Raw genomic sequence first — 12,012 nt, 5'->3', positions numbered from 1 at the left:
TAAACCCCCCCGGCTCGTGGCTATAACCCCCCCCGCTCGTGGCTAGCGGGAGCCGCGTGCCGCCGAGCCGGCGCCGGGGGGGGCGTCCCGGGGCAGGGCACTTACCATCGAAGGGGTGTCTCTGCTCTCCCTCGGCGTCGTCCTCTGCCAGGATCACTTCTTCTGGGGGAAAAGCGCCCGCGTGAATCTAGGCCACGGCACCAGATGGCCGGGGCGGCCGGGGAAGCCTCCGCGGAGGAGCCGGGGCGGCGGGGCCAAGCTGCATCGCGGCAGCGCTTGGCCGAGGGCCGCGGTGCCCGGGGAGCACCGGCCGCCGTGGAGGGGATGCAGTGCGGAGGGGATGCGGGATGGAGGGAATGGAGGGGATGCAACGCGGAGGGGATGTGGGATGGAGGGGATACAGCATGGAGGGGATGGAGGGGATGCAGCATGGAGGAGATGCAGGATGGAGGGGATGGAGGGGATGCAATGCGGAGGGGATGCAGCAATGAGAGGATGCAGCGCAGAGGGGATGGAGTGGATGCAACCATGGAAGGGATGCAGGACGAAGGGGATGCAGGGGATGCAGCATGGAGGGGATGGAGGGGATGCAGCATGGAGGGGATGGAGGGGATGCAGGATGGAGGGAATGGAGGGGATGCAACGCGGAGGGGATGCGGGATGGAGGGGATGTGGGATGCAGGGGATACAGCATGGAGGGGATGCAGGATGGAGTGGCTGGAGGAGATGCAGGATGGAGGGGATGCAGCATGGAGGGGATGCAGCATGGAGGGGATGGAGGGGATGCAACGCGGAGGGGATGCGGGATGGAGGGGATGCAGGGGATGCAGGATGGAGGGGATGCAGGGGTTGCAGGATGGAGGGGATGAAGCATGGAGGGGATGGAGGGTATGCAGCAATGAGAGGATGCAGCGCAGAGGGGAAGGAGTGGATGCAACCATGGAAGGGATGCAGGATGGAGGGGATGTAGCGTGGAGGGGAGGCATCATGGAGGGGATGGAGGGGATGCAATGCGGAGGGGATGCAGCAATGAGAGGATGCAGCGCAGAGGGGATGGAGTGGATGCAACCATGGAAGGGATGCAGGACGAAGGGGATGCAGGGGATGCAGCATGGAGGGGATGGAGGGGATGCAGCATGGAGGGGATGGAGGGGATGCAGAATGGAGGGGATGCAGCGTGGAGGGGATGCAGGATGGAGGGGATGCAATGCGGAGGGGATGCAGCAATGAGAGGATGCAGAGCAGAGGGGATGGAGGGGATGCAGCTGCGCAGGAGACGCAGCTGCGCAGGGGGTGCAGCTGTGGAGCAGACGGAGGGGATGCAGCTGCAGAGAGGATGCAGCTGCAGAGGGGATGCAGCTGCAGAGCGGATGGAGGGGATGCAGCTGTGGAAGGGATGCGGTGTGGAGGGGATGCAGCGCAGAGAGGATTCATGCCGGCATGGCCAGCACATCTCCGGCACGCTCCCGGCACGTGCCCGGGGCCGGGCGGCGCGAAGCCCTCACCCGCTTTGGAGATCCACTCCATGTAGCCGTTGAGCTCGCGCTCGATCTGCTGCTGCCGCCGCAGCTTCAGGAAGGCCCGGCGGTTCTCCACCCGCTCCCTCTCTTTGGCGAACTCCCTGCCGGGACAGGCCGGGCGTCAGCGCCGGCGCCCGGGGGGACGCGGGACCCCCATCCGTCCATCCATCTGTCCGCCTGCGGCGCTTACCCGGACAGCACCCCCAGCACTAGGTTCAGCATAAAAAAGGAGCCGATGATGATGAGGGGGATGAAGTACAGCCAGTTCCAAGTGTTCCCTGAGGCATCGTTGCTCTGCAGCCGGGGAAGGGGGGTGGGAGAAGGGAGAGAATGAGAGGCCTGAGTGTTTGCTGCACCAGTGCACTGAGTTTGCCGGGGCTCAGCCCAGGATGTTGCAGAGCCCCCCGGGCGTTTCCCTCTTTGCAGGCGGCCAGGCCTGGGCCCAGGCGTCCGGGCGGCACTGCCCCCCCCCCCCAGGGAAGGATGCCGGGGGAAGGCGGGGGGGGGGGCAGGTCTTTCTCCGTCCCCCTCCCGCATGCGGCCGTGGCCGCGGGGCAGCTCCGGGCCCGGCGCTAACGGCTCTCTCCCCTGGCGGCCTCTTTGCAAGCACGCGAGTGGCTAAAGCTTCCCCGGCCCCATTTTTCTGCCTGCTAAATATAGGCGGGAACAAAGCACCGCAGCGAGGCAACGGCTCCGGCGGCTGCGGGAGCCGAATGCGGCCCCCACGTCCTCGCCCGCTCCCCGAGCCGCCGGCGCCCAGCCCCGGAGCTGCCGGCCGCGGAGATGGAACGGGACAAGCCGCGGCCCCGGCGTCCGATGGGGAACCCGGGCGCCCCGTGCGGGGCTCCTGCCTAGCTGGTGGCCTTTTTTCTCCTGCTTTCCAGCAATCCTTCCCTTTGCAATCCCTCCTTTTGCCATTCCACTTCGCAATCCCTCTCCTTGCGATTCCTCTTTGCAATCCCTCTGCTTGCAATCCCTCCCTTTGCAATCCCTCTTTGCAATCCCTCTTCTCAACCCCTCTCCTTGTGATCCCTCTCCTTGCAATTCCTCTTCGCGATCCCTCCCTTTGCAATTCCTCTTTGCAGTCCCTCTCCTTGCAATTCCTCCCTTTGCAATTCCTCCCTTTGCAGTCCCTCTTCCCAATCCCTCTCCTTGTGATCCCTCTCCTTGCAATTCCTCTTTGCAATCCTTCCCTTGGCAATGCCTCTCTTTGCAATTCCTCTTTGCGATCCCTGCCTTTGCAATCCCTCTCTCGCCTTCAGGAATTGACAGTTTCTACCCCTTTTCTCCCCGTTTTCCCGCTCCGAGCGCGGGCCGCGATCGCTGGCGCGCAGCCCCAGGCCAGCGCGGCTCCCTCCCGCCCCATCCCGGGGCGCCGGGGCTGCCGAGCGGCGGGGAGGACGGCAGTGAGCGGGCAAGGAGCCCGGCTCCTCCGGAGCGCTGCCGCCTTTTCCCTGAGTCGGCAAAACGCCGCGGTGCCGCACGTGCCCGGCCGCGTGCCGCCCGCCCCGGTGACGGAGCTGGGGAAAGGGGGGGGGTGGGGGGGGGGCCCGGACGCCTGGGCCCGCCGGCTCCCGCTGCCCGGGGGGGGGGGGTGGTGGGGGGACTCACATAATAAAGGAGGTCGGTCCACCCTTCCATGGTGATGCACTGGAAGACAGTCAGCACGGCGAAGAGGATGTTGTCGAACTGCGTGATCCCGTAATTCGGCCCTTCCCAGTACTTCTTGCACTTGGTGCCGTTGGGGCAGATCCGGGCCGGCTCGTCCGTCCCGCAAGGAACTTCCACCTTGATCTCGTCTGCGGGCAGCGGGCGCCGCGTCGGGGCTCGTCCCCCCCCACCCCGCTGCACCCCGAGGGCCGCGGGAGCCCCGGAGCAGCCGGCGGGATGCGGCACGGCGGGATGCATCCCCCCCCCTCCCCCCCCCGCAATTAGCGGCAGCTCCGCCGGGGCAGAGGACTAATTAGGCCGTTCCATATCGAGCGCGGGCCACGGGCCCAGGGAGAAGGGGGTGGGGGGGGGGCGGGAAGGAGCCGGCTCTGCCGGAGCGGCACCGGAGCGGCACCGGAGCGGCGGGCAGGGCGCGGGGGCAGCGCGGGCGCCGGCACCCACCCGTGACCAGGTCAAAGCAGGTGGTGTGGAATTTGCCCATATAAAACTCCAATCCGATGATGGCGAAAATGAGGATCGCGAAAAAGAGGAGGAGGCCGATCTGCAGCAGGGGGATCATCGCCTTCATGATGGACTTGAGGACGACTTGTAAACCTGGCCGGGGCGAGCGGTGGGTGAGGCAGCGGCGGGCACGTGGGGACGCAGGGACGCGGGGACGTCACCGCCGCCGCTGCCGGGGGGGCGCACTCACTTGGGATCCCCGAGACCAGCTTGAGCGGCCGGAGCACGCGGACGGCCCGCAGCGTCCGCAGGTCGAACTGGGAGCCCACCGTGGCCAGGATGCTGCAGGGCGGGAGAGGAGCGGGGTCAGGCACGCGGGCAAGGTGGCCGTATGTCCACCATGGGCCATGCCACCATGGCCATCAAGAACCACCACATCCCAGTCTGGCCGTATGTCCACCATGGGCCATGCCACCATGGCCACCAAGAACCACCACATCCCAGTCTGGCCGTATGTCCACCATGGGCCATGCCGCCATGGCCACCAAGAGTCACCGTGTCCCAATCTGGCCGTATGTCCACCGTGGGCCATCCTACCATGGCCACCAAGAGCCACCATGTCCCAGTCTGGCCCTATGTCCACCATGGGCCATCCTACCATGGCCACCAAGAGCCACCATGTCCCAATCTGGCCGTATGTCCACCATGGGCCATACCACCATGGCCACCAAGAGCCACCATGTCCCAATCTGGCTGTATGTCCACCATGGGTCATCCTACCATGGCCACCAAGAGCCACCACGTCCCAACCCGGCCATGCATCCCCATGGGCCACCACATCCCACCCCAGGCACACACCTCCCACAAGCCACCACGTCCCAGCCTAGCCACACATCCCCTATGGGCCACCATGTCCCAGGCTGGCCATGCCTCCTCACAGGCCACCACATCCCAGCCCGGCCACACATCCTTGTGGGTCAACATGTCCCAAGCCGACCACATGTCCCCCACAAGCCACCATGTCCCAGCCTGGCCATGTGTCCTGTGGGCCACCATGTCATAGCCTGGCCACGCATCTCCGCGGGCCACCACATCCCAGCCCAGCCAGGCGTCCCTAGGGCCACCACATCCCAGCCTGGCCATGTGTCCCCTATGGGCCACCATGTCCCAGCCTGGCCACGCATCTCTGTGGACCACCATGTCCCAGCCCAGCCACATGTCCCTGTCAACCACCACGTCCCAGCGTGGCCATGCATCCCCTATGGGCCACCACGTCCCAGCCCGTCCCCAGGTCCCCATGGACCGTGCCACCACGGTGGCCACGGTGGTGGCGGAGCGAGCCCAGGTGTCTTTAGCCCATCGGTGGCTCCGGCTCTTGCGCATGACAGGCAAAAGCTGAATTACGGGGGGCACCAGGGCACCCATGGGTGCTGCCGGGGCACCCGTGGGCCCCGGCACCTGGGGACCGCCGGCGGAGGGGGCCCAGGCGTCCGGGAGCAGCCGAGCTGCCCCGGCCCCCCCCCCCCCCCCCCCGCTGGTCCTGCGCCACGCCAGAGGGTCCCTTCCCATCGCCCGGTCTCCATGGCAACCGGCCGTTCCCATTCACAGTCGCCACGGTTACCCTCCGTGTTCATTCATGCCCGTCGCCGTGGCAACAGCCCGGCTCATTGATACAATCTGTGCAGGGCGGGGGGGGGGGGGAGGGAGGGAGGGAGCCCTGGCCCACCGGGGCTGCCTGCAACGGGGGCACCCAGGGGGGCCGTGGGGCCGGCTGGGACGGGGCTGCACCCCTGCGATGGGGCTGCCTGGGTGCAGGGTGCAAGGTGCATGGTGCAGGGTGCAAGGTGCAAGGTGCAAGGTGCAATGCGCAGGGTGCAGGGTGCAAGGTGCAGAGCGCTGTGCGCATGGTGCAGGGTGCAATGCGCAGGGTGCAAGGTGCAGAGCGCTGTGCGCATGGTGCAGGGTGCAATGCGCAGGGTGTGCGATGCAGGCCACAAGGTGCCGGGTGCTGGATGCAGCGTGCACGGCACGGGGGACAGCGGTGCAGGGCACGAGAGAGCAGGGTGCAGGGTGCAGGATGCACGGCCCAGGGCAGCGTGCAAGACTCAGGGTGCAAGGTGTAGGGTGCACAGCATGGGGCACAGGGCGCAAGGCGCAGGGTGCAAGGCGCAGGGCATGGGTATGTGGTGCAGGTACAAGCCGCAGAGAGCAGCAGGGATGGTGCAGGGTGCAGGGCAAAGGATGCAGGGTGCAGGAGATGGGTGCAGGGTGCGGGGCACAGGATGGAGGCGTTAGGCGCTGCATCCCTTCGGAGCAGCAGTAGAAAGTGCCTGAGGATCCGCCCCGAGCGCTCGAAGGCGATGCGGGAGGCAAAGGCCTGGCCTCTGCTGCTGCCTGCCTCAGTTTCCCCACCTGCTCCCCCGCGGGAGGGTGAAAGCCTGAAATGCAGCAGTGATTGGGGCGGGGGGGGGGGGGGGGGAGGCCAGGGCTGGGGGCCGAGCCTGCTCTGGGGAACAGCGGGATGCTGTCGGGATGCCGCCGGGCTCCGGGCCGGGGAGCTGGAGGCGGTGGCACAGGGAAATATTGTGACAGCGTTAAGAGGCACTTGCTCCCGGCGGCAGAGCCCCGGCGCGCAGGCCAGGAACGGCAAGGCAGCAATTACCGTCTCGCTGAGCGAGCGAGCAAGTGAGCGTGCGCCCGGGGCTCCGCGGCGCCGGCTGGCACGTGCGCGGCACGCAGGCGAACGCGCGGCGGTCTGCGGCACGCAGGGCTGCCCGTGGGCACCGAGCTTGCGTGCCTCGTGGGGGGCACGCGCACGGCTCCGTCGCACGCGCGGGTGCGAGTGTGTGCAGCCCGTGCCTGGCACGGCGATGCGTACATGCACACATGCATGCACGTGCATGCACACACATGCACACGCATGCACACGCATGCACATCCTGCACCAGGCCGCCCCACGCCGGCAGCCAGCGCTTGCATCCTCCTGGGCTGATCCTCTGGGGGAGAAGGGGAAACTGAGGCAGGGAGGGACGTGGCCCGGGCCAGCAGCAGCGCGAGAGCCGGGCGGGCCCAGGCGTCCGGGCAGGGCGGCGGGCAGCGGGGGCCGCGCGGGGCCGCTCACCCGGTGAGGACGACCACGAAGTCCATGACGTTCCAGCCGTTGCGCAGGTAGGAGCCTTTGTGGAAGGCGAAGCCCAGCGCGATGATCTTGATGCCCGCCTCGAAGCAGAAGATGCCGATGAAGTAGGGCTCCGTGTCGTCCTGGGGGGGGGACGGAGAGCGGCGTGAGGGCGAGGGGGCGGCCCCGTGTCCCCCCCCAGCTCCGGCACCGCCGGCACCGCGCGCAACGGGGGCGGCCGCCGCTCCCCGCCTGGCCCAGATTGCCGGCACGGAGGAATCTGGGACACAGGCGGCTCCGGGGGGGGGAAGGGGGGGGAGCGGGGGGGGGGGGCGCGGCGGCCCCCGCGGCGCTGCCGGGCGCTCACCAGCCGCTCCGACATGGGGGTCTTGTCCTCGTCGGGCAGGTGCTGCTCCAGCGCCAGGACGATGCAGTTGGCGATGATGGTGGCTAAAATCATGTATTCAAAAGGAGTGCGGCCGAGTCAAGGAAAAAGCGACCGCGGCGCTGAGCCCGCGCCGGGGCAAAGGTGCCGTGCCGGGGTCCCGCCGGCGCCCGGCCCCCTCCGCGCCTCGCCAGGCCACGTGGGGAAACCGAGGCACGAGGCGGCGCGGGCGACGGGCTGGCGGTGCCGAGCGGTGCCGAGCGGCGCCAGGGACCCAGGCGTCCGGGCCGGGATGCCGCGAGCGGCGGCGGCGGCGGCGGCAGCGGGGGGCAGCGGCTCCCGGCAGCGGGGGCAGCCCGCCGCCTCCCCGCCTCATTAATCCCCCATCAAAGGCGGCAGCCAGCACCAAGCCGCTCGCCCGGAGGAGCCCGGCCGAGATCAAAGCGCCTCGGTCGTGGCGCGACCCGCCGAGACGCCGCGCAGCCGGGAGCAGCCGCGGAGGGGGCGGCGCGGGGAAGCCGGGATGCTCCCGGCCAACGGCGACCCCGGGGCTGGAGCACAGTGGGTGGCGCGATGCCGATGCCGGCGGCGGATCCGGGCGGGACGGGCCCCCACGCAGCCGGGGGCCTCCGGAGCGGCCGGGCGACGTCGGCACGCGCTGGGCGCGGAGCTGCGCTTGCCGTTTCCGAGCGGACGCTGGCGACCCGGGACGGCGCCCGCGCCGGAAGCTGCGGGAGCTCGACCCGCTCCTAAAAATCCCTCTGCCCGGGTGGTGCGCAAAGGAGAGCTCGGGAGGGAGGCAAAACCCGCTGGGGCCTGGCATGGTCTGGCACAGCCGGCTTGTCCAGGCCTAATCCGGCGTTTTGCCACCCATCTGCCCCTTCTGCCGGCAGAGCGGGCGGCTCCAACCCATCCGGAGCGGGGAAAACGCCGGGATGCGCTGGCCTGGGGCCGGCGGGCGACGCTCGCCACCGCTTTGCTTCGCAGTTTGCTTTCTGCCAGCAAAACCCCCCCCCGGCGCCAGCGATGCCCGTTTCGCCCAGGAGCAGCTCGGCTGTCCGGCACGGCCTGGCTGTGCTGCACGGCTCGGCTATCCAGCACGGCTCGGTTATCCAGCTCGGATCCCTGGCACGCCTCTGCTATCCAGCACGGCTCAGCTATCCGGCACGGCTCGGCTATGCAGCATGCCTTGGCTCTCCGGCACGCCTCGGTTATCCAGCTCAGATATCTGGCACACCTCGGCTATCTGGCACAGCGCAGCTATCCGGCAAGCCAGCTATCCAGCTCAGCTATCCAGCTCGGCTATCCGGCACAGCTTTCCGGCACAGCTTGGCTATCTGGCACACTTCAGCTATCCGGCACACCTCGGGTATCCCGCAGCACATCTCAGCTATCTGGGAGCACATCTCGGCTCTCCGGCACAGCTATCCGGCACGCCTTGGCTATCCAGCATGCCTTGGCTATCCGGAACACCTCTGCTATCCGGCACACCTCGACTATCCGTCATGGCTCCTCTCCATCCGCAAATGCCCGGAGCTCGGCGCGGCCTTGGGGGCCGGTGGGGCTGGGGGCAGCAGCCCCCACACGGGTCCAGGCCGACCATCCTCACCGGAGGCTCCCAGGGCTTCCCGGAGGGAAACGCTCGCCTCCAGCCCTGCCAGCAGCGTGCGACGTAGCCCATTACCCAGGTGGGTAAACTGAGGCACGGGCACACAAAGCCCAGCCGGCACAGCAGCCCCTGCCTGCCACTCGTCCATCTGTCCATCCGTTCACTCCTCCTAGCCCCGATTCCGTCCCCCCGCTGCCACGTGCCGCCCCAAGGCCGTGCCGCCGCGGCTTCGCCCGGAAGCCCGAGCAGTGTCCCGGGCAGCAGCCGCTCCGATTTGGCCCGAATCTCCCCAAACGAGGTCTCGCGAAAGCCGAAAGCTGCAGCAACGCTCCCAGGCGCTTTTCCAACTGCACCTCCTCGACCGGGGGGGGCGGGGGTGGAACCGGGCGGCAGAGGCAGCTCCCGATCCCGGGGGGTTCGGCCCGGCCCCGCTGCAGAATGACCGGGAAACCCGGCGGGGAGCGGGGGGACATGGAGGTGACATCTGTCACCTGCTCCTGCTGCGGGCACAGCGAGGCGCTGCGGAGCGGGGGGTCTGGGAAAACCCCCCCAAAAACGAGCCCTCGGGGGGCCGGAGGCTCCGAGCCGCTCGCTGCCATCTGCCCCCGTTGCGGTCGCCCGCGCGGACCCGGAGAGCGGAGGCTTCGGAGGCGGCGGCCGAGCCGGAGCCGCGGCCCCCTGGGGCCGTTTGCGGCCGGCGTCGGCAGCGCAGCCCCCGGCACGCGCCCGTCCGATGCGGGCGAAGCGGCCGCCGCGACCCGGCCCGGCTCCGGCGCCTCCGCTGCCGCTGCCGCACGCGAGCCCGCCGGCAACGCCGCTGTCCTTGTTTTACCCGGCTGCAGCTGGGCGGCTGCGGAGCCTCCGGAGCAGCGCCGGGAAGCTGGGAGCCGCCTCCCGGCTCTCTCACCCCACCGCTTCCCGGCAGCTTTTGGTGCATTTTGGTGCCGGGGGGGGGGAAACGGCGCCGCGGCTCCGCGCGGGGAGGGGGAGCATGGGAGCCCCCCGGGATGGGGTGCGGAGGCGACTGCCGCGCGAGCCGGGCAGCATCCCGGCACCGGGGCACTGCGTGGGGATCGGCATCCCGGGAAAGTGGCACTGGGAGCCTCCAGGTTCCCTATCGCCCAGCTGCACCACAGCAAAAATCCCCCCCCGCCACCCCAGCGCCATGCACGGGGTCCGTCCCCTCACCGGGGTGTCTGTCTGTCCGTCCGCCCGGCTCTGGCAGCCCCGGGCGGGGAGAGGCCGGAGCCGGGCCGACGTCGCTCGTCTGCACCGGCCTCATCCCTCCGCCGCCCATTGCCATAGCATCGGAGCGCTGCAGCGCACATGCCCAGTCGGGCAGCTCGCGGCGATGACTGTCCAAACCCGCCCGAATTTCCAAGAAGTCGCTGGGAGGCTCCGGCACACGGCAAGGCCGGTCAGGAGCTGCGCCGGCCGGCACACAACACCTCGGGCCACGCCGCGGTCCCCGCTTGAGGCCACGCGGCATTCCCGGCCCTCCCGGCCCCCGCCGCCAAAAAGCCGGCCCTTTCCCGGCAAGGCGCTGCCTTCCCAGCGCTCCGACACCTCTCCGCTGGCCGGCAGCTTTGGGGCGAAGCGGCACGGGGGAACGTCCCGGCGTGCGAACGGACGCTACATACCCGAGTCGAGCTGGGGACGGAGCAGCCGCCGCCTCCGGGTCGCGCCGCGGCAGACAGAGCCGCTTCCGTGGCAGAGGCCTCGCGGCGATGCCCGGAGATGGCTCCGAGCCGTCGGGGCCGGCGCGGTGCCGGGCTGCTCTCCAAAATTGCCTCTCCCTGGTGTGGCCCAGGTGGCTCCGCTCCCGGCCGGGGGGGGACACGGTGGCCCCGTGAAGCTGGGGGCACCCCGAGCCTGGCTGGCCCCCCGTGGGAATGGGCACCCCAGGAATGGGACCAGGGCACGGGAACGCAGTCTGGACAGGGGCCATGGTGGCCCCATGAAGCTGAGGGCATCCCGAGCCCAGCTGGCACCCCAGGAATGGGAGCAGGGCACGGGAATGAAGCCTGGACAGGGGTCACAGTGCCCTCGGTGAGGCTGGGGGCACCCCGAGCCCGGCCGGCACTTTGAGCCTGACCAGCACCCTGCAGGAACGGGCACTCCGGGAGTGGGACCAGGGCATGGGAACGCAGCCCGGATGGGGGTTGCAGTGGCCTTGGTGAGGCTGGGGACACCCCGAGCCTGGCCAGCACCCCGGGAATGGGAACGGGACATGGGAAAGCAGCCTGGTTGGGGTCACGGTGGTCTCACGAGGCTGGGGGCACCCTGAGCCTGGCTGGCCCCCCGTGGGAATGGTCACCTGGAGAGCGGGATGGGGGCGTGGGAACGGAGCCAGCCAGGGGTCATGGTGGCCCCACGAGGCTGGGGGCACCCCGAGCCCAGTCAGCACCCCGGGAGCGGGACAGGGGCGTGGGAACGCAGCCCGGCTGGGGATCACGGTGGCCCCACGAGGCTGGGGGCACCCCGAGCCCAGCCAGCACCCTGGGAGTGGGACAGGGGTGCGGGAATGCAGCCCGGCTGGGGATCACGGTGGCCCCACGAGGCTGGGGGCACCCTGAGCCCGGCCGGCAGCCTGGAAGCGGGACAGGGGCACAGTGGCCCCACGAGGCTGGGGGCACCCCGAGCCTGGCCGGCCCCCCGTGGGAACGAGCACCCCGGGAGCAGGATGGGGGCACGGGAACGCAGCTCAGCTGGGGATCACGGTGACCCCATGAAGCTGGGGGCACCCTGAGCCCAGCCGGCCCCCTGTGGGAACAGGCACCCCGGGAGCGGGATGGGGGCGCGGAGGCAGCCAGCACCCCGGGGCCGCTGGGACCCCAGCACGGCCGGAGGCGCCCGGCCGCCCCGGAGCAGCGCCGGGCCCCCACACCCGGGGGGGACGCGCGGGGCGAGGGCGGGGGGCATGCAGCAGGACCCCCCCTTCCCCCCCCCCCCCCCGCAGGCAAGGATATGGCCATTCGGTGATCTTTTTGGCGTATTTCCTCACCACGTTGTCCTCGCTGAAGAGGAAGAGGGAGCGGTTGACGGTGAGGCAGTTCTGCCGCACGGGGATGGGGTTGTAGAGAGCCATGGTGCGGGCGCGCTGGGCCATCGACTGCTTGTACATCCGCTGCGCTCCGGGGGGGCCGCCGGCGCGGGAGCCCCCCGGCGCCCGGCCGCCCGCCGCCGCCGCCGCCGCCGCCCCGGGGCCGCCCGCCGCGGCTCCCGGCGGCCCGTAGCGGGCCGGCACCTCGTCTCCGAAGCGAGCCAT

The 12,012-nt window shown here is 69.8% G+C and overlaps 1 protein-coding gene across 1 annotated transcript in view; it reads right to left on the bottom strand.

Moving 5' to 3' along the window:
- Positions 1–12,012, bottom strand: part of CACNA1A (calcium voltage-gated channel subunit alpha1 A) — a 41,189-nt gene extending 29,177 nt beyond the window's left edge. The window contains 9 exon segments of the mRNA XM_067314556.1: positions 106–162; positions 1,506–1,621; positions 1,711–1,814; positions 3,132–3,319; positions 3,633–3,785; positions 3,883–3,974; positions 6,754–6,893; positions 7,118–7,223; positions 11,714–12,012. Of these exon segments, the coding sequence (XP_067170657.1) occupies positions 106–162; positions 1,506–1,621; positions 1,711–1,814; positions 3,132–3,319; positions 3,633–3,785; positions 3,883–3,974; positions 6,754–6,893; positions 7,118–7,223; positions 11,714–12,012 (1,255 nt within the window).

Source organism: Apteryx mantelli, chromosome 36 (genome assembly GCF_036417845.1).
Source record: "Apteryx mantelli isolate bAptMan1 chromosome 36, bAptMan1.hap1, whole genome shotgun sequence".
In the NCBI taxonomy this organism is placed as follows: Eukaryota; Metazoa; Chordata; class Aves; order Apterygiformes; family Apterygidae; genus Apteryx; species Apteryx mantelli.
Note: the sequence above shows the minus strand (reverse complement) of the source record. Positions and strands in the feature narration are given on the sequence as shown.